Below are 19,944 nucleotides of genomic sequence, written 5' to 3' on the forward strand. Positions count from 1 at the left end.
TCTTTTGAGTGCTTTTGTTTCACTTTGGCCAGTTTTTGCTTGCTGTGTTTATTTGTTGGGGTTTTGATTTGTTCATCTGGTCCAACTCCGTTTGCTTAATTTAAGTATATTTGTTAATTCCTTGATTTGAGTTTGTATGTTTATTTTGGGATAATGTTTATCAATTGGGTTGTTGGTTTTGTTAACCTTTTGTTTTCCAGGCAGCTTGTTTATATCATTGGTTTTCTTTCAGAGTAAAACAACCTCTTTATTTTGTATTGTGTTTGCATTTTCCTTTTTTTCCAGCAGTTTCCATCCTTTGTTGTTGTGGCTTTAGCTTTGATTAAATTGCAGTGTTTCAATTAAATTTATTTACTTTACCGAATCTACTGTCTCTGCCTCCTCAGTCTTGAACCGGTGTCCTCTGAGGATTCCTTATTTATTATACTTCTAGATTTTCACATCCTGAGGTGCAAGTCCCCAGGTGGTGTTGTCAGCTCTTAAATTTAGCTGAAAATTTCAAATTAAACCACCACTCCTTGCCAGAGCTGCATTAGAAAGGAGAAAGAATTACTTGAAAAGTCAGTGCAGACGTGAGTAATTATTATAGTGAGCAGTAATTCATGTTAGTATTTGAGTATGATTTTATGAAAGGCTTACAAGTGTGTCAGTTAAGTTTTTTTTTTTTTTTAATCAAATACGAAACTATGCTACAACAATTAATCACACAAGGTCCAACTTGGTCTTGTGTCCAAATAGCAGGTGTGCACATGAGGTAACAGCACAGTATTAGGTCACACACTGATCATTCTTGCCTCCTTGGGTGTAATAATGAAAAAAAAAAAGTCCTCAATGAGGTTCTTAAGAGTATTTGAACCAGTCGAAAGTGTGTTTGCCACCACAGGTCACAGTGTGTCCTGGGGCCTGTGTCAGCTTCAGCCTGACATTGTTGTAATTAGACCCGACCACTGTTAAGCAACTTTTTGACCAAGTTCAACCTACCCACTTTTGCACTGACAAGCAGTGTTCCCCAAAAAGAAACTGTGGTTCATCAGCAACGTGTAAGATGCTCACAGGAGAAAACACTCAAGATGTAAGCTAAGTGAAGACTTTATTTCAAGGGGTTTAACAAAAGTGTGGCATTAACCATTCAGGAAGCCATTTTTATACACCCACCCCTTTTTTGGTGGCTCGTAAATGATGGGATCAACTAACATAATTGCAAATATAAGGCTTGTTTTTAATACTTGGAGGACAATTCTTTGCCGTGAATGACTGCCTGAAGTCGAGAACCCACAGAGATGATCAGTTGCTGAATTTCCTCCTTTTAAAGGATGACTTACTTACTTACTTCACGTCTGAAACGGCAGACACAAAGAACAGAAAGGCTCTGACATGTCCTTACTTTACTGTTACCTACAAAGTAGTTTTAAGAACTTTCTTACAGGTTTGTGACAATGTACACCATAAACAACCTGGAAAAAAAGTTCTGTGAAGATTTGTGATACCCTGTGGATGTACATACAGCTGATGTCACTTATGCAGGATTGGTTCAGGAAATTCTAGAAAAGGTAATCCCAGCAGCACTTCAGAGGTGTGAGTGTGTTTCTTTGAAATGTGAGGAGAAACGGGAGAAGTCAGCAGATGTTTCACAACTGGTATCACTACAGAGAAACCCTCCGACACCATACTTTCTTTCACTGCAAGTTTATTACAAGGGAAGCTTTTGTATGTATTAAAATTGGTGGAATCATGTCAGGTTCAGGAAAATTCTAATCAGCCCAATAAAAAATGTCTTGTTATGAAGAAACAAAGGACAAAAACACATCTGGGTCTACTGCTTTACACTGGAGTACACACATTCCTTATTGGTGTTGCTCCTCTGTCTTCTGGATCTGTTGACCTTGAGGTCACCTAAAGCAGCATAATGAAGGTTTTCTGCATCTTGACACACCTGGTATGAAATAAATAAATAAATTAAAGGATTCATTGGTATCAGAACAGATACAGCAAGAAAAGATGTGTATGGAACACAGAAAGCTTCATATAGAGGAAAAACAAAATGAATGAGCTGAAATGAATCATGTGTGCAATAATTAATAATAATGATGCCCCAAAACAGACAGTGAATCTGTGTATCTGTGACCAATTAAATTGTCCATATCCTGACTTCTGACTGCTAGCAGCCAAAGCTGACCCATATTGCTGAAACGATGTTTCACAGCATAAATTACTCTCTGTGACATCTGCTGACAGGTGAAGAAAATAATGTTGTGCTTTTAAAATTCCTTTATTTTTCAATAGAAAATGACACTTACCGCTGCATTTGGAGCAGAAGCTGTTGAAAATGTCGCATTAGACTCTGGTTGTGACACACAAAATGAAGGCCATTTTATTTGAGTGCAATACACAGTAAAACTTGCTGTCATCTTCAAACAGTAACAGTTACCTGTATATTGGCAGTTCCTTTTGCTAAACTTGTACACTGTGAAAGCCAGTAACACAACCAGGACGGTGGTGAATGACAAAGCTGCACTCAAGATATACACAAGAGAGACAAGAGAGTCCACCTCATCTGTGGAGAGGCAGACACCAGGAGACATTACAGGAGATATTATATTTTATGGCTATTTTTAGATATTTTGATATGTATCTTAAAACAGTACTGCCATGACCAATTGTACGTTGAAAGAGAGGTTCGTCATTCTAATTTTTTCTGCTGCTCGCTACAAAGAGATCCCTTTATAAAGCCATATCAGTTCAAGTAATGGGGGTCGAGTGTGCATGTGTGTGTGCATGGTTACTGCTCATGATGAGCAGCCATGAAAGTGTGTGCATTGAATTGTTGAATTCTGTTGTAAAGTGTTTTGAGTGGTCAGTCAGAATAGAAGAAGTGCAGTATAAATAAATTCTGTCTATCATTCATATGAGCTTAAACTTTGGATTGTTAATTTGCACAAGACAAGGACTGCAGATGTTTTATCTCCCACAGTGGAGTTGCATTAGGAAGGGGCTACTTCATGGTCAGTACAGACACAAAAAATTGTCATTGTGAGCCGCAATTCATGTTAAAATGTGAGCATCATAATTGACGTAGACTTACAAATCTGTCTGTTAAGGAGTTATTGATCAAATAAGACAACCTCTGTTAGAACAGCTACTCACACTTAAAGTCCAGCTTGGTTGCGTCTCCAAACAGTATGTGTCCACATGAGGCAACAGCACAGTAGTAGGTCCCAGCATGAGAAACATTCAGGCTCTCCATTGTCAAAGTGTAAGCACAGGAGTGTGTTTGTGCGCTGGGTCTCCTCTCACACTGACCTTTCCTGTCTCCATGGGTGTAAATGAGTCCTGGAGGAGATTCTCCAGAGTTTTTGAACCAGTAAACACTGTGTTCTCCATCACAGGTCCCAGTGTGTACTGTACAGTTCAGAGTCACAGAGCCTCCTGGCTGGATGGTCTCCGATGCTGACTGATGGACCAAAACTGGGATGTTCAGACCTGAACCCTTCACATTTATAGTTGTGCCCTCACAAAATTCAACAACAATGTAATTGCTCTTTATGCAGTAGTAAGTACCTGAGTCTGAAATTTGCAAATCTGAAATCTTCAGCTGATATTCACGATTTTCAGTGTCCACTGAGAAACGTGGATTCTTAAATTCATCATGAAGAGTGCTGTCAGCATTATAACTGGTGACAGAAGACACCAGCTTAGGCGTCAGTCCCACAGTTTGCTTATACCAGTAAAAAATTTGTGATACCTCATCGAGACAAAAGCATGACAAGGTCACACTTTCCCCAACATCAACTGATAGAAAACGTAATGATGACTGCTTTAAAGCTGTTGTGTGAGCTGAGGAGAAGATGAAGAAACAAAGCAAACACACATTTAATTAAACTCTACCATGTTGGAATGAGCTGCAGAATAAATGAGCACATATTACAACCAAACATATGGTAATAGTAATATGTTATAGTAAGGTTATCGTATCATAGATGACAGACAGTAACAAAATACAACTTACCAATATTCACCACAATCAGACAAGCGAAGCACAGAGCAAAGGTTGGAGGTGCCATGTCACTTCAGATGCTGCTATGAGTGAGCTGAATCTCTCTATGTTCTCTCCACTTCACTGAGAGGACTGTGTTTGACCGGCCAATCAGATTGAATGTCTTATTTTGGAAACGCTGAACACATGTTCAGTGATTGCAACACGACAATGTTAGTCTTTGAATTTATGTACATGTGATTGGTGTGCCAAGAGACAATTAATAACAAATGAAAGTTGTGTGTAAAAAGATACTCACACTGAGATCTAACTTCAAGCTATATTATCCACTGGGGTCTACAGTGTGCAAGGTCTGACATGTGAATGTGTGAAGCCTGCAAATCAAGCAATAAAATTATATAATCTGACTGTCAGGAACATAAAGAAATACAGAAAAATAAATGTGTGCCAAAGTAGTGATCAGATATAAAGTGTCATCTCACCACTATGTGACCCTCAAAACACCTGTAATACTTGAGTTGCTCCACACTTGAATGTAAGCAAACCGCTTAGGCTCAAATCTCCACTTATTTATTTCAACCGGGTAGTTCAGAATATTTTCAATTCAATTCAGTTTATTTATATAGCCCCAAATCACAACAAAAGTTATCTCATGACACTTTCCACTTAGAGCACGTCAAGACCAAACTCTTTAAACTTTGTAATACAGAGAGCCCAACATTCCCCCATGAGCAAGCATTGGCAACAGTGGCGAGGAAAAACTGCCTTTTAGAAGGCAGAAACCTTGGAGCAGACCCCTTGACTGGTTGGGTTGAGAGAATGAGCACACAAAAAGAGATGCATAGCAGCAGCAATAATACCAGAAGTATTGGAAATGTAGATAATGATAATGATGAAGTATACAGAAGGTACTATGGTGATTATGGTAACAATAGTAATATAGTAACAATAATAATGGTAGTAGCTGTACAGAATAGTAATAGAATTAAAATAGATCAGGACTAAACAGTAGCAATCGCAGTAGGTTTCAAGCAAGACAGTAGAAGGAGAATCCGTGGGAACCAGCGAGACAAGAAAGCACAAGAACTCCAGGGAAGAAGCTGAGTTAGTAACATGCATTAATGGGATATAAATGTGTGCAGAAGAACAGGAAGAGGAAGAGAGAGCTCAGTACATCGTGGGAGATCCCCGGCAGTCTAAGCCTGTAGCAGCATAACTCGGGGCCAGCCCTAATGATAAGCTTTATCGAAACGGAAAGTTTTAGGTCTACTCTTAAACGTAGAGAGGGAGTCCGCCTCCTGGATCGAAACTGGAAGATGGTTCCACAGTAGAGGAGCTTGATATAGAGATGAAGATCTTGGCCAAAGCCCGACGGGACCCAACGAGACCCGACGGGACCCCACAAATGCAGAGATAAATAAAATCTGTTCACTATAAATTAACAGCTATATAACCATTCAGATACAAATAGCAACATACTGTTCATATTTCTGATCTGTATTGTGCATTTCAACAAAATATTCATTCACTCTTACTAAGTGTGTCCTGATTGAAATTTTGATGACTGAAGTTTTCTCCATCTGGGGCAGATGCAAATCTTGCTCACAGTGATTAATCTGACTCATATGTTATGTTCAATGCCATCATTTTTGTGCAGTTTGATCAGTCTACCTTTTTTAATGTTTCCTACAGACATTTAGTTTTGTACTCACGAGTGACACATTGAAAAAATCACTTGAACTGCTCTCTGCAGTAGTGTCTGAGACTTCCTGACTGAAAGCAAGTCAGCAGCAGTGGAAACTGACGGGGACCACAGAGTGTAGTTTGTGGGTCATCTGTGTATTGGTTGAGCTCAGAGCCAAATATACGAGTGGAAAACAAGTGACACAAAGTTTTAGGTTACGCTTTAGGCTGCAGTTATGTGCATAAATTACAGGTAAAATGTGACTTGTCACTGTGTGGACAAGTGAAAAATATGACTGAAACTCCTCCTGTGGAGGCACATTAGCACAGCATGAAACTCGTACATGTCCCACAATGCACCTCAGTAGTATGATTTCATTTAACCCACTTGTTTTCAAACAAGTTAGTTCTGCTCATGATCAAACTGACATTCACTTTAACTACAACATCAACTATTGTGCCATCTGTTCTTCGACTGAAGTAAAGGATCAAAATGCTTCTGTTGTGGACAGGATCTGTAGGTCAGATTCAGAGAGAAACTGAGAGTCACTGATGTACATGGAGACATCCTGCATGAAACAGCAGAGACAAAGAACAGACAGGCTTTGACATGTCCTCACTTTATTTTTTCTGTTATTATTATTTATCTTTTATTTATAGTCTGGTGACAAATGGTGGAAATCAGCTTATGTTTCACAGCTGCCATCAATTCAGAGAAACTCTGACACAAGACTTTCTTTCTGTGGTAATCTAATACAGAACAAGCCTTTATGTTCATTGACATTGCATGGTGGGTCTGCGATTGACTGGCGACCAGTCCAGGGTGAACCCCGCCTCTCGCCCGTAGTCAGCTGGGATAGGCTCCAGCTTCCCCGCGACCATGACGGATAAGCGGTATAGAAAATGGATGGATAGATGGACATTGCATGGTGAAGTCCTATCAGGTGTTCATGTTTCAGGGAAATTCTAACTACGAATAAAAAAATGTCTTGTTATGAAACATAATATAGAAACACGGCCAGGTCTACTGCTTTACACTGGAATACACACATTCATCATTGGTGTTGCTCTTCTGTCTTCTGGATCGATTGGCCTTGAGATCCCTTAAAGCAGCGTAATGAAGGTTCTCTGTGTCTTGACATGGCTGGTAAGAAAATATAAGATGATTCATCACTATTACAACAGATGCAGCAAGAAAAGATTTGTATGGAACACAGCAAGTTTCACAGTGAGGGAAATCAAAATGAATGCTCTGAAATCATTCGTGTGTGGAATAGATAATAACAATGACCCCCAATAAAGATTAAATCTGTGTATCTGTGACCAATTAAATTGTCCATATCCTGACTTTTCACTGCTAGCAGCCAAAACTGACCCATATTGCTGAAACGATTTTTCAAAGCACAAATTACTCTCTGTGACATCTGATGACAGGCAAAAAAAAAAAATAATGTTGTCCTTTTAAAATTCCTTTATTTTTCAATAGAAAATGACACTTACCGCTGCATTTGGAGCAGAAGTTGTTGAAAATGTCACATTAGACTCTGGTTGTGACACACAAAATGAAGGCCATTTTATTTGAGTGCAATACACAGTAAAACTTGCTGTCATCTTCAAACAGTAACAGTTACCTGTATATTGGCAGTTCCTTTTGCTAAACTTGTACACTGTGAAAGCCAGTAACACAACCAGGACGGTGGTGAATGACAAAGCTGCACTCAAGATATACACAAGAGAGACAAGAGAGTCCACCTCATCTGTGGAGAGGCAGACAGCAGACATTACAGGAGATATTATATTTTATGGCTATTTTTAGATATTTTGATATGTATCTTAAAACAGTACTGCCATGACCATTTGTACGTTGAAAGAGAGGTTTGTCATTCTAATTTTTTCTGCTGCTCGCTACAAAGAGATCCCTTTATAAAGCCATATCAGTTCAAGTAATGGGGGTCAAGTGTGCATGTGTGTGTGCATGGTTACTGCTCATGATGAGCAGCCATGAAAGTGTGTGTGAACTGTTGAATTCCGATGTAAAGTGTTTCGAGTGGTCAGTCATGTTAAAATGTGAGCATCGTATTGAGGTAAACTTACAAATCTGTCTGTTAAGGAATTTTTGATCAAATAAGACAACCTCTGTTAGAACAGCTACTCACACTTAAAGTCCAGCTTGGTTGCGTCTCCAAACAGTATGTGTCCACATGAGGCAACAGCACAGTAGTAGGTCCCAGCATGAGAAACATTCAGGCTCTCCATTGTCAAATTGTAAGCACAAAAGTGTGTTTGTGCGCTGGGTCTCCTCTCACACTGACCTTTCCTGTCTCCATGGGTGTAAATGAGTCCTGGATGAGATTCTCCAGAGTTTTTGAACCAGTAAACACTGTGTTCTCCATCACAGGTCCCAGTGTGTACTGTACAGTTCAGAGTCACAGAGCCTCCTGGCTGGATGGTCTCCGATGCTGACTGATGGACCAAAACTGGGATGTTCAGACCTGAACCCTTCACATTTATAGTTGTACCCTCACAAAATTCAAAGACAATGTAACTTTTCTTTACGCAGTAGTAAGTACCTGAGTCTGAAATTTGCAAATCTGAAATCTTCAGCTGATATTCGTGATTTTCAGTGTCCACTGAGAAACGTGGATTCTTAAATTCATCATAAAAGGTCCTGTCAGCGTTATAACTGTAGACTGAAGACACCAGCTTAGGCGTCAGTCCCACAGTTTGCTTATACCAGTAAAAAATTTGTGATACCTCATCGAGACAAAAGCATGACAAGGTCACACTTTCCCCAACATCAACTGATAGAAAATGTAATGATGACTGCTTTAAAGCTGTTGTGTGAGCTGAGGAGAAGATGAAGAAACAAAGCAAACACACATTTAATTAAACTCTAACATGTTGGAATGAGCTGCAGAATAAATGAGCACATATTACAACCAAACATATGGTAATAGTAATATGTTATAGTAAGGTTATCGTATCATAGATGACAGGCAGTAACAAAATACAACTTACCAATATTCACCACAATCAGACAAGCGAAGCACAGAGCAAAGGTTGGAGGTGCCATGTCACTTCAGATGCTGCTATGAGTGAGCTGAATCTCTCTATGTTCTCTCCACTTCACTGAGAGGACTGTGTTTGACCGACCAATCAGATTGAATGTCTTATTTTGGAAACGCTGAACACATGTTCAATGATTTGTAATACGACAAAGTTAGTCTTTGGATTTATGTACATGTGATTGGTGTGCCAAGAGACAATTGGTGACAAATGAAAGTTGTGTGTAAAAAGACACTTACACTGAGATCTAACTTCAAGCTATATTATCCACTGGGGTCGACAGTGTGCAAGGTCTGACGTGAATGTGTGAAGCCTGCAAATCAAGCAATAAAAATATATAATCTGACTGTCAGGTGTACTGGCAGTTTTAATCTCTTTGAAACTGTTATGACTTCCTCCTCTGAAATAACACCCTACTCACTGTCTTCTCACCCAGATACCATTTGTCCATGTGTCTTTGTGTTAACGTATAGTCCGAATACACAAACCCTGCAACATCAGTTCTAGAGCGAGACGGGAACTCTCACCTCTGCCTTTAAAGTCCAAACCTTTTAACAGAATACACAACTCGGCAGGAACATCCTGGGGGTGAAGCAGACAATGGTGGTAACAGAACAAAGAGGTGTGAAACATATGCTGGGGTATGTGTCTCTATCTATAAAAATGTAGTTCTCCCCATTGTTGGGGTCTTTCCTCACTCTGACTGTAACTCTGTGTGACGATTGACCTTCTTTTGCAAAGGAATAAAAAATCTTGGAAGTCTCAGAAGTCTCTATTTCATTTTTCACCAGCAGGAGAAAATTTAGCAGCAATATAGCAGCATAATTAGGGGAACGCCTTGGCCGGCCCTAATTATTAGTTTTATCAAAAAAGAGAGTTTTAAGTCTACTCTTAAACGTAGAGAAGGTGTCCGCCTCCCGGATTGAAACCAGAAGATGGTTTCACAGTAGAGGAGCTTGATAACTCAAGGCTCTGGTTTCACATCTTCTTTTAAAGACTCTAGGAACCACAAGTAACCATGCATGGGACAAGAACTTTAAGAACGTAAAGTTTTAGTGGGATAATAGGGTACTATCAACTCTTTAAGATATGATGGTGCTTGACCATTCAGGCTTTTATATGTTAGGAGAAGAATTTTAAACTTTATCCTGAATTTTACAGGCAGCCAATAGAAAAGCCAGTACAGAAGATGCTGGTTCTTGTGTGTTATCGTGCACCAGTGTTCTGGATTAGCTGGAGAGTCTTTAGAGACTTATTGGGGCAACCTGATAAAAGGGAGTTACAATAATCCAGTGTGGAAGTAATAAATGCATGGACTAATTTTTCTGACTCAGAATGTGCCTAATTTTTGCAAGATTGCAAAGGTGAGAGAATGCAGTCTTTGAAATGTATGTTATGTGTGAGTTAAATGACCTAACCTGATTAAAAATAATTTCTAGATTCCTTTCAGTGGAGCTTGAGGCCAAGGCTAGGCCATCTAGAGTTGCCATATAATTTGATAATGGCCCAGAACAATAACTTAAGCTATGTCCAAATTTAGAAGTATAAAATTGCAAGTCATCCAGATTTTTCTGTCTTTAAGGCATGCCTGAAGTTTGGCTAGCTCATTTGTTTCTTCTGGTTTCTTTCACAAGTACAATCGTGTGTCATCTGTGTAACAGTGAAAATGTATGAAGTGTTTCCTACAGATGGGGAGCATATAAAGGGTGAATAGTATTGGCCCGAGCACAGTACATTGGGGAATCCGTGACTAACTTTTGTGAGTATGGATGATGCATCATTAACATGAACAAATTGAGATTGATCAGATATCTTGCTTTTGTATGTTTATTGGGATTGGTCAAGTGTGCATAGTCTCTGATCAGAAGTAGCTAACAGGTTACTGGCCCTCCTTGCTCTACATATTAGCAGTTAATCTGACACTGATATGCCCATGGAATGCACATTGTAGTCTCTTATTGACCTTACCTATATGGTAGCACTCACCGGTGCTTGGCCTCGTGCGTGAGTTTTTGGGCCTGAAGGTACTTACAGAATTGATGCCTATGCTAACTAGTACTCAAAGTACTGTAATGTTATTACTAGAGATTAGATTAGACACCACTTTATTGTCATTGTACAGGTACAGTACAGGTACAAAACCAATCAAATGATGTTAGCATCTAACCAGAAATGCCAGAATAGTATTATTTGAATAAAAGTGAAAGAAGTGATGCAATATTATATGGCCAGGGGTTTGCAGCATATATACAGATATTATAAAAATAACATGGTAAACAAATTATTATGATGAAAATGGGGTTTGTATGTAGTTTATATGTACTGTGCAAACAGTATATATAAAATGTACAGTTGGTTGTATGTTCAAAAGAATGTAAGTAATGGTAGTAAACTGAACATGTCTGAGAGTTTAGCTTGCGCAAGAGCTGTCAGTGCACATAAAAGTATGAGATATTAGGAGTGCAACTGGAGTGCAAAAATCTTAGTTCTTTAGTTTAGGAGTTTAACAGGACCACAGCTTCCAGGAAACACCTTTTCCTGAGCCTGCTGGTGCAGGATCGGTGACTCCTGTAATGTCTGCCAGATGGGAAGAGGGTGAAAAGCATGTGGTTGGGATGGGTTGCATTATTAATAGGAACTGGTTAGAACTCTACAGCTGCTGTTTGCATAAGGACTTTAAGGCCTGTGTGGTCTCTGTGAGAGAGTGCAAACACCTTTTCGCACCAGAGAAAACCACAGTGAACTTGCATTGACGTAGATACAATGAAACAAGACAAACAGGCGTGGTAGCAGCTCTGTGAAGCTGTGCTTTGAGCCATGTGCTAACATCAACTGACAAAGATACAAAGCAAATTAAAGTAAAAATAAAAAAATCTATTATGGAAAAGACATTTAGACTTAGATTTAACTTTAAGCTAGTGTCCATTGGGGTCTGTGCGAAATTTGGCATGTGAAGGTCTTTTGACATAGATACATGCCTATCTACAGTGAGGAGGGGATAATGTCCATGATTTCAATATAATGACAGTCTGCAAATCTAGCAAGAATAAGTTACAAAATACACAAAAATAAAAGCAGTGATCAGTATAAACTGTCATGCCACTACCATGTGAGCCTGAAAAACTTTTAATAATAACAAAAAGCAAACTGCTCAGACTCCAATCTCCATTTATTCATTGTTTCAGGGACCTTCAGACAATCAGGGGGGACATGAGAAATATATACATATGTGGTGTGTTGTACTTTTGCAGTTTATTGAAGTAATCTCTCTCTCTCTCTTTCTCTGTCTCTCTCTATTCTTGCACTGTGCACACTCAGACAGGTGTGAGAGAGAGTTACCGTGGTTACAAGGATGCTGTGTGTCACTCTTGTGATGACACAGAGCAAGACGGGTGTTACAGAACACTGAACATGGCTTTGAATAAAGAACTTTTTTCTGTTTAACAACCAGAGCCTCAAGTAAGATGTTCATGTTTTTAATGTTTCCTACAGACATTTAGTTTTGTTCTCACGAGTGACATATTGAAAAAAATCACTTAAACTGCTCTCTGCAGTAGTGTATGAGACTTCCTGACTGAAAGCAAGTCAGCAGCAGAGGAAACTGACGGGGACCACAGAGTGTAGAGTGTGGCTCATCTGTGTATTGGTTGTGCTCAGAGCAAAATATACGAGTGGAAAACAAGTGACACAAAGTTTAAGGTAACAGGTGTTCATGTTTCAGGAAAATTCTAACTACGAATAAAAAAATGTCTTGTTATGAAACATAATATAGAAACACGGCCAGGTCTACTGCTTTACACTGGAATACACACATTCATCATTGGTGTTGCTCTTCTGTCTTCTGGATCGATTGGCCTTGAGATCCCTTAAAGCAGCGTAATGAAGGTTCTCTGTGTCTTGACATGGCTGGTAAGAAAATGTAAGGTGATTCATCACTATTACAACAGATGCAGCACAAAAAGATTTGTATGGAACACAACAAGTTTCACAGTGAGGGAAATCAAAATGAATGCTTTGAAATCATTTGTATGTGCAATAATTAATAACAATGACTGCCAAAAGACAGTAAATCTGTGTATCTGTGACCAGTGAGATTATCTATATCCTCACTCCTGACTGGTAGCAGCCAAAGCTGAGCCATATTGCTGAAACAATGTTTGAGAGTATAGATTACTTTTTATGACACCTACCAACAGGCAAAGAAAATAAGAAATAATGTTGTGCTATGAAGAGTCCTTTATTTTTCAATAGAAAATGACACTTACCGCTGCATTTGGAGCAGAAGTTGTTGAAAATGTCTCATTAGGCTCTGGTTGTGACACACAAAATGAAAATTATTTTATTTAAGTCTAACACACTCAATAACTGCTGTCATCTTCAAACAGTAACAGTTACCTGTATATTGGCAGCTCCTCTTGTTCATCTTGTACACAGTGAAAGCCAGTAACACAACCAGGATGGTGGTCAATGCCAAAGCTCCGCTCAAGATATACACAAGAGAGTCCACCTCATCTGTGGAGAGGCAGACACCGGGAGACATTGCATTCTTCTATTTTTCTCATAAGGTTTGGATATTTTGAAATCTATCTTAAAACAATGCTAACATGACAATTTGTACATGAAAAGAGACGTTGGTCCTTGCTGCTCGCTACAACGAGATCCCCTATAGTATTTTCAATGCAAGCCATGGGGTCAAGTCTGTGAGTGTGTGCTTGAGAGCATGGAAGTGTGTGTGACCCAGTAAATGCTGATTTCTGTTGCAAAGGACTTTCAGTGGTCAGTCAGACTAGAATCAGTACAGTACAGTCCATATATCATTCATACCGCCTTAATCTCTGGAATCCAAATTTTCACAAAACAAGAACTGTAAATGTTTTATTTCTTACAATGGAGTTGCATTTGGAAGGAATTACCTTATGTTCAGTGCAGACATGAATAATTGTTATTGTGACCAGCAATTCATGTTACTTGCCAGTATTAAGGAAGTCTGTCCATGAAGGAAATTTGATCAAATAAGACAACCTCCTCGAAAACTGTTACTCACTCTCAAAGTCAAACTTGATCTCGTCTCCAAACAGTATGTGTCCACACGAAGCAACAGCACAGGAGAAGGTCTCAGCACGAGAGCGATTCAGGCTCTTCAATGGCAAACTGTAGACACAGGAGTGTGTTTGTGTGTTGGGATTCCTCTCACACTGATCATTCCTGCCTCCATGGGTGTAAATGAGTCCTGGATGAGATTCTCCAGAGTTTTTGAACCAGTAAACACTGTGTTCTCCATCACAGGTCCCATTGTGTACTGTACAGTTCAGAGTCACAGAGCCTCCTGGCTGGATGGTCTCAGATGCTGACTGATGGACCAAAGCTGGGATGTCCAAACCTGAACCCTTTATGGTGACGGTTGTGCCCTCACAAAACTTAAGTAAATGTGAATTGCTCCCTATACAGTAGTAAGTACCTGAGTCTGAAATTTGTAAATCTGAAATCTTCAGCTGATATTTAAGGTTTTCAATGTCAGCAGAGAAACGTGGATTCTTAAATTCATCATGAAAGGTGCTGTTAGCATTATAACTGTAGAATGAAGACACCAGCTTAGGGTTCAGTCCCGCAGTTTGCTTATACCAGTAAAACATTACTGATACATCATCAAGACAGGAGCAGGACAAAGTGACGCTTTCCCCAACATTGGGTGATAGAAAATGTAATGATGACTGCTTTAAAGCTGTTGTGTGAGCTGAGGAGAAGATGAAGACATGAAGACAATCCACATTTAATTAAATTCTAACCTGTTGTAAGCAGCTATAATACAGAGTCAAGGAACAGAGATTACAAGCAAACATATGGTTATACTATGTAATAATAACATGTTGTAGTTTAGTAAACAACAAGCAATAACAAAATACAACTTACCCATATTCACCACAAGTAAACATGTGAAGCACAAAACAAAGTTTGGAGTTGCCATCGTGCTTCTGAAGATACAATGAGTATGCTGGTTCCTCTTGTCTGAGAAGACTGTGTTTGACTGGCCAATCACAATTAATGTCCTGTTTTGAAAACACGAAACAAATGTTCAGTGCCCTGTAACACAACAGTGTTGGTCTTTGAGATGAGGAGAACAACAATAAAAATAAAAGTCATTGTCATAGATTAAAAGATAAAATATAAATGAGTCATAAAAACGCCACTCACCAATTTTCCACAAGAACATGTAAAGAACACAATCAAAATATATGAGAAGTTTGTCTTCAATATGTGTCAGATTGAAGACAAACTTTGGAGATGTCATCCTGTTCAGTCTCTGGTGCTGAATGAAAACAATGTTGAAAGTTTCTCCACTCTTCGAGACAAGACGACGTTTGATTGGCCGACCTGAAATGAGTCTGTATGACCCGTAAAGGAAATATGATCACATGTTCACTGCCGCCTGCCAAATTTGGTTTTTTGAGAGCCTTCACACGCTTGGGGATAGACAGAGAACATCATTTTGACATTGGATTTAAAACATCTGACTTAATATAAACACTAGTACCAATCCACAAAGGGAATCCTTGCTTCATCTGGATGTCATTATGAAAAAAAAACAACATGGGAATTAAAACCTGTACTGGAGCCTTCCACCTGGGAGGATTATATATTTTGGTTTCACTTTTTCTTTTTTTAAATCTTCAAACTCTCGAAAACTAGTGTGTCACTTTGGAGTTGGTTGCAATGGATTCACTGTGTTTAGGACTCCTCTACCTGCTCATGAGTGTGTAGACCCGTTCTCATGACAGAAATTTGCAATATGTTAGGTTTAAAAAATTAAAAAAAAAAAAGAAAATCTAGAACAGGAGCAGGCAACTAAAGGCAACTTGGAGCTCCGAGAAAAATTTTGAATGAAAGAATGATCTAAAGAATAGAAAATACACACACTCAAGGAGCACAGGGAACCAGGGATACACAGCTTCTATAAACAGCTTCACACAGTGAAGGCAGGGAACACAAAAACTGAATACAAGGAAGCAGTAACAAAACACAGCAAACTCAAGGAACACTGAGGCAACAAAGAGCCAAGGTAACACAGATAGGTAGGTAGAACAGACAAACGGAGAGAAAAAGTATCTACGGACAAAAGGGGACTGGTCAGGTGAAAACAGTCTGGGTGGGGAAAGCAATCAAAAAGAAAGGAAATGAAAAGCTAAGCGAGACACGAGGGGAGAAGAACTACAAAATAAAACAGGAAACTAACTAAACAACTCAAGCCATGACACAATAAGATCAAATTGTTTTTTAACAGCTGAAAAAATATGTCTGCTGTCTCAAAATCTCATTAAAGAAGTAGAGAGATGTCAGTGTGAGCTTTTTCATCCATTGTCACAGAGGGAAAATCTCTTTAACTGGCAATCTCAGCATATCATCAACCATAATTTCCGACATCTCATTTAGGAAATCACGAGATAGCCACCTTCTCGAATAATGAGCCCGACATCACTTTAACTCTTGAGCAAGCACGTTTAACAACTCGGAAAATTGGACTCATCTGTTTATCCTTTGAATGATTGTCAGCAGAAACGAAAGGGACAACATTAACACCCACCTCAGCAACAACAAATATGCTAACTGATACTCAATGTAAATTTGACATTTTTTTGACAGATTGTTGTCAGGCTTTTGCCCAGCTGGAAAATCCATCCCATACAAAAGCTCTCAAACATTCTTAATTGTGTGTTACAGATAGCAACAGGGCACACATGCTTTTAGCTGTAGTGCAAATCTCACACAATAACTTGTTTTATGAGGCTCCACATAACCATGGGAATTTTACCTTCCCAACCTTTTAAAACCAGCCCCACAAAGAGTTGTGTCTGGATACTTTTGTCTATACAATAGGTCTTAAACTCTGGTCTCCACTCATGTTAGTCCTGTTATTTACCCATCCAACTGTCCCGCACTCCTCCAGAGGGCCGCTTCCAGAAATGACTCTAGAAGGGGTACTACAGTACCTAGAAGTGAAGGGCCACTGATCAGGCTGCCATGGATGCATGGGGAGTGAGAACATGCAGGTCAGATGTGGATTGGTTATAGTGAAAAAGGGGTCAATAATATTAAAATGGCCATATTTTAAGGACATAATCAAAAGCGTTATAAAGTACTCCATGACAATGTAATCATAATCTAATTACTTATGTAATGTGATTACATAATCCTGATTGCTGGTCATCCATTAGTACCCAACCATAGAGATTTGGTATGCAAACAACAGCTGCAACATAAAATCCTTTTAGATGTTTAAAAACTGCTGGTTGGCTCTCTGTACTACTGTGTCCTGTTAATATTTCTTCATTCTATGTGGTAATAAATCTTCTATACAATCTGTATTATGGACTGTGACTTGAAATGTGTTTACTGTAAAAGTTTTTATGCCGTATGCTCAATTGTAAGCCCACACAAAAAAACCTGATTCCATCTGAGATAATCTGGGGAGGTACAGCTAAAGTATCTGGGAAGGTACAGCTAAAGTACTAAAGCTGCATGAAGATGTTTCAGATACATGTAAAATGTCATCTCAAAGACAGAACCTGACTTACAGTAAAACTTCACATTTTTAGGTCAATCAGAGGCCCGTCTGTGCCTGTTTCACTACTCTCTCGCCTATTGGGTGAGGTCACTATGATAAATGTAGTGCCACTCATGTATGAAGAAGCCTGAGTAACTGAGTAACTTGACTGAACACACACACATAGTGATTGGAAATCAAAGTGCTCCAAGGTTTTATTATGTTTATATGATCGTTAATGATAAGACATACACACAGAAAATCACTTACATTATTTGGTTAAAATCCATCAGTATACATAATTACTATAAAAATCTTGTCTTACTCAGAAGTACAAATACAATAAGTCACGTTCTAATGGTTTGCACTGTAGTACACACACTCAGTCCAGGTTTGATCCCTCCGTCCTCTTGATCTCTTGTGCAGATTTGTACTTAGAGCAGCGTAATAGAGGTTGTCTGCATTTTGGCAATCCTGGTAAGAAAATATATAACACATAAGATTATTTTGTTCTTCACATAAATTAGAACAATATTGATTGTGCAATAAAATGTGTCTGGATGGTGATTCAACAGTTACTTTACAGTCAAAGGTATTAATTCACCTCTTTATTCGCTGTGGAGGAAGCTGAACATCTTGCTTGAGTTTCTGGTTGTGAAACAGGAAAATCCTCTTTATTCAAAAGTCATGTTCAGTGAAATCAGGCTATCAGATACAAACAGTAACAGTTACCTTTATATTGGCAGTTGTTTCTCTTGTTCATCATGCACAGCAAGAAGGCCAGTAAAGCAACAAAGATGGTGGTGCATGCTGAAACTGCTCTCCAGAAATACACCAAGTCAACCTCATCTGGAAGGAAAGACATAACAAAAAGAGCTTCAGTATGTTTTCGGTTTCTTATGATTGTTTTGAATGTAACAAGGAGGACGTGAAAAATGCACCAGCCTCTGCAAGAAAAGTTACTTACAATCAAAGTCCAGCTTGGTCCCATTTCCAAACAGTATGTGTCCACATGAGGCAACAGCACAGTAGTAGGTCCCAGCATGAGAAACATTCAGGCTCTCCATTGTCAAATTGTAAGCACAGGAGTGTGTTTGTGTGCTGGGTTTCCTCTCACACTGACCATTCCTGCCTCCGTGGGTGTAAATGAGTCCTGGAGGAGATTCTCCAGAGTTTTTGAACCAGTAAACACTGTGTTCTCCATCACAGGTCCCAGTGTGTACTGTACAGTTCAGAGTCACAGAGCCTCCTGGCTGGATGGTCTGCGGTGCTGACTGATGGACCAAGACTGGGATTTTCAGTTCTGATCCCTTTACGGTGATGGTTATGCCCTCACAAAATTCAAGTTCATTTAGATTGCTCCCTATACAGTAGTAAGTACCTGAGTCTGAAATACGCAAATCTGAAATCTTCAGCCGATATTTATGATTTTCAGTGTCCACTGAGAAACGTGGATTCTTAAATTCATCATGAAGAGTGCTGTCAGCATTATAACTGTAGACTGAAGACACCAGCTTTGGGTTCAGTCCTGCAGTTTGCTTATACCAGTGAAAGATCACTGATTCATCATCAGGACAGGAGCAGGACAAAGTGATGCTTTCCCCAACACTGGCTGATAGAAAATGTAATGATGACTGCTTTAAAGCTGTTGTGTGAGCTGAGGAGAAGATGAAGACATGAAGACAATATACATTTAATTAAATTCTTACATGTTATAATGAGCTGAACAATGTAATTCACGAACACAGATTACAAGCAAACATATGGTTATAGTATATAATAATAACATTTTTTGTATCATAAGCAATAGTCCTTAACAAAATACAACTTACCCATATTCACCACCAACAGACACGTGAAGCACAAAGCAAAGTTTGGAGGTGCCATCGCGCTACAGTTGCTGCGATGAGTGAGTTGAATCTCTTTATGTTCTCTCCCCTTCTCTGAGAGGACTATGTTTGACCGGCCAATCAGATTCTACGTCTTATTTTGGAAACACTGAAAACATGCTCACTACTGTATGATCACAGTGTTGGTCATTGCATTTATGCACATCTCACTGGTATGCTACGAGACAATTATCAATAACAAATGAAAGTTTTATGGATTCACTAACATTTCAGCCAACTAACTAATTAACTTGAAGCTTTAAAATCCACTGGGGTCTACAGTGTGTAAGGTTTGGCATGTGAAAATGTGTTCATATACAAAATCTACAATGAGAAGAAAATCATGATTTGGACACACAAGTCTGGCTCGACAAAAATAAAATTTTACTTTCAGTAATATAAAGAAATACAGAAAAACAAATGTGTGCCAAAGTATTGATGAGTAATAAACTGTCACCTCATCACTGTGTGAGCCTCACAACACTTTAAATACTTGAGCTGCTCCACACTTGAACGTAGCTCATGTTCCAATCTCCACTTGTTCATTGCAACCAGATACCTTCAGACCATCAGGGGAAGATGAGAAATAAACTACATCTGTGTTGTGTATTGTGATTTTTAAAGTTTATAAAAGTAATCTGAGTCATCTCTCCCTCACTCTGTTGTTGCACTCAGACAGGTGTGAAGGTGAGTTACCACGGTTAAAGAATAGACAGAAAAGATAAAAATAAATCAATGAGTAAATGAATGCAAGTTTTACTTTACACATTTAG

General features: G+C 39.0%; 3 protein-coding genes across 8 annotated transcripts; all 3 read right to left on the bottom strand.

The window, feature by feature from the left end:
* Positions 1-1,468: 1,468 nt before the first annotated feature.
* On the bottom strand, positions 1,469-9,036 carry LOC124054559. Of its 5 annotated transcripts, none has more exons than XM_046380718.1 (5): positions 4,007-4,331; positions 3,145-3,834; positions 2,429-2,554; positions 2,298-2,299; positions 1,469-1,933 (listed from the first exon to the last, which is right to left on the bottom strand). In XM_046380718.1, the coding sequence occupies exons 1-5, from the start codon at positions 4,059-4,061 to the stop codon at positions 1,814-1,816; spliced, it is 993 nt and encodes a 330-aa protein (XP_046236674.1). In that variant the 5' UTR covers positions 4,062-4,331; the 3' UTR covers positions 1,469-1,813. The 5 variants fall into 5 exon arrangements, with proteins under 5 accessions (XP_046236674.1, XP_046236673.1, XP_046236670.1 ...); XM_046380717.1 differs by lacking the exons at positions 2,298-2,299; positions 2,429-2,554; positions 3,145-3,834; positions 4,007-4,331 and adding exons at positions 7,178-7,221; positions 7,309-7,434; positions 7,834-8,523; positions 8,696-9,036 and having other exon boundaries at positions 1,470-1,933; XM_046380714.1 differs by having other exon boundaries at positions 1,472-1,933; positions 2,298-2,341; positions 4,007-4,327.
* LOC124054561 lies at positions 6,120-15,090 on the bottom strand. 2 transcript variants are annotated; one of them, XR_006842396.1, is made up of 7 exons: positions 14,936-15,090; positions 14,654-14,824; positions 13,788-14,477; positions 13,139-13,255; positions 13,009-13,052; positions 12,458-12,649; positions 6,120-6,629 (listed from the first exon to the last, which is right to left on the bottom strand). XR_006842396.1 is itself a non-coding variant. In XM_046380720.1 (6 exons), exons 2-6 carry the CDS (start codon positions 14,706-14,708, stop codon positions 12,530-12,532), a joined length of 1,026 nt encoding a protein of 341 aa, XP_046236676.1. In that variant the 5' UTR covers positions 14,709-14,824; positions 14,936-15,090; the 3' UTR covers positions 12,437-12,529. The 2 variants fall into 2 exon arrangements, 1 of the variants encoding a protein (XP_046236676.1); XM_046380720.1 differs by lacking the exon at positions 6,120-6,629 and having other exon boundaries at positions 12,437-12,649.
* A 2,365-nt stretch (positions 15,091-17,455) lies between these two features.
* Positions 17,456-19,629, bottom strand: LOC124054562 (immunoglobulin kappa light chain-like). Its single transcript, XM_046380721.1, has 5 exons — positions 19,115-19,629; positions 18,250-18,939; positions 18,015-18,131; positions 17,887-17,930; positions 17,456-17,756 (listed from the first exon to the last, which is right to left on the bottom strand). The coding sequence occupies exons 1-5, from the start codon at positions 19,167-19,169 to the stop codon at positions 17,637-17,639; spliced, it is 1,026 nt and encodes a 341-aa protein (XP_046236677.1). The 5' UTR covers positions 19,170-19,629; the 3' UTR covers positions 17,456-17,636.
* Between the last annotated feature and the right edge of the window lie 315 nt (positions 19,630-19,944).

This window comes from Scatophagus argus, chromosome 23 (genome assembly GCF_020382885.2).
Source record: "Scatophagus argus isolate fScaArg1 chromosome 23, fScaArg1.pri, whole genome shotgun sequence".
Taxonomy (NCBI): Eukaryota; Metazoa; Chordata; class Actinopteri; family Scatophagidae; genus Scatophagus; species Scatophagus argus.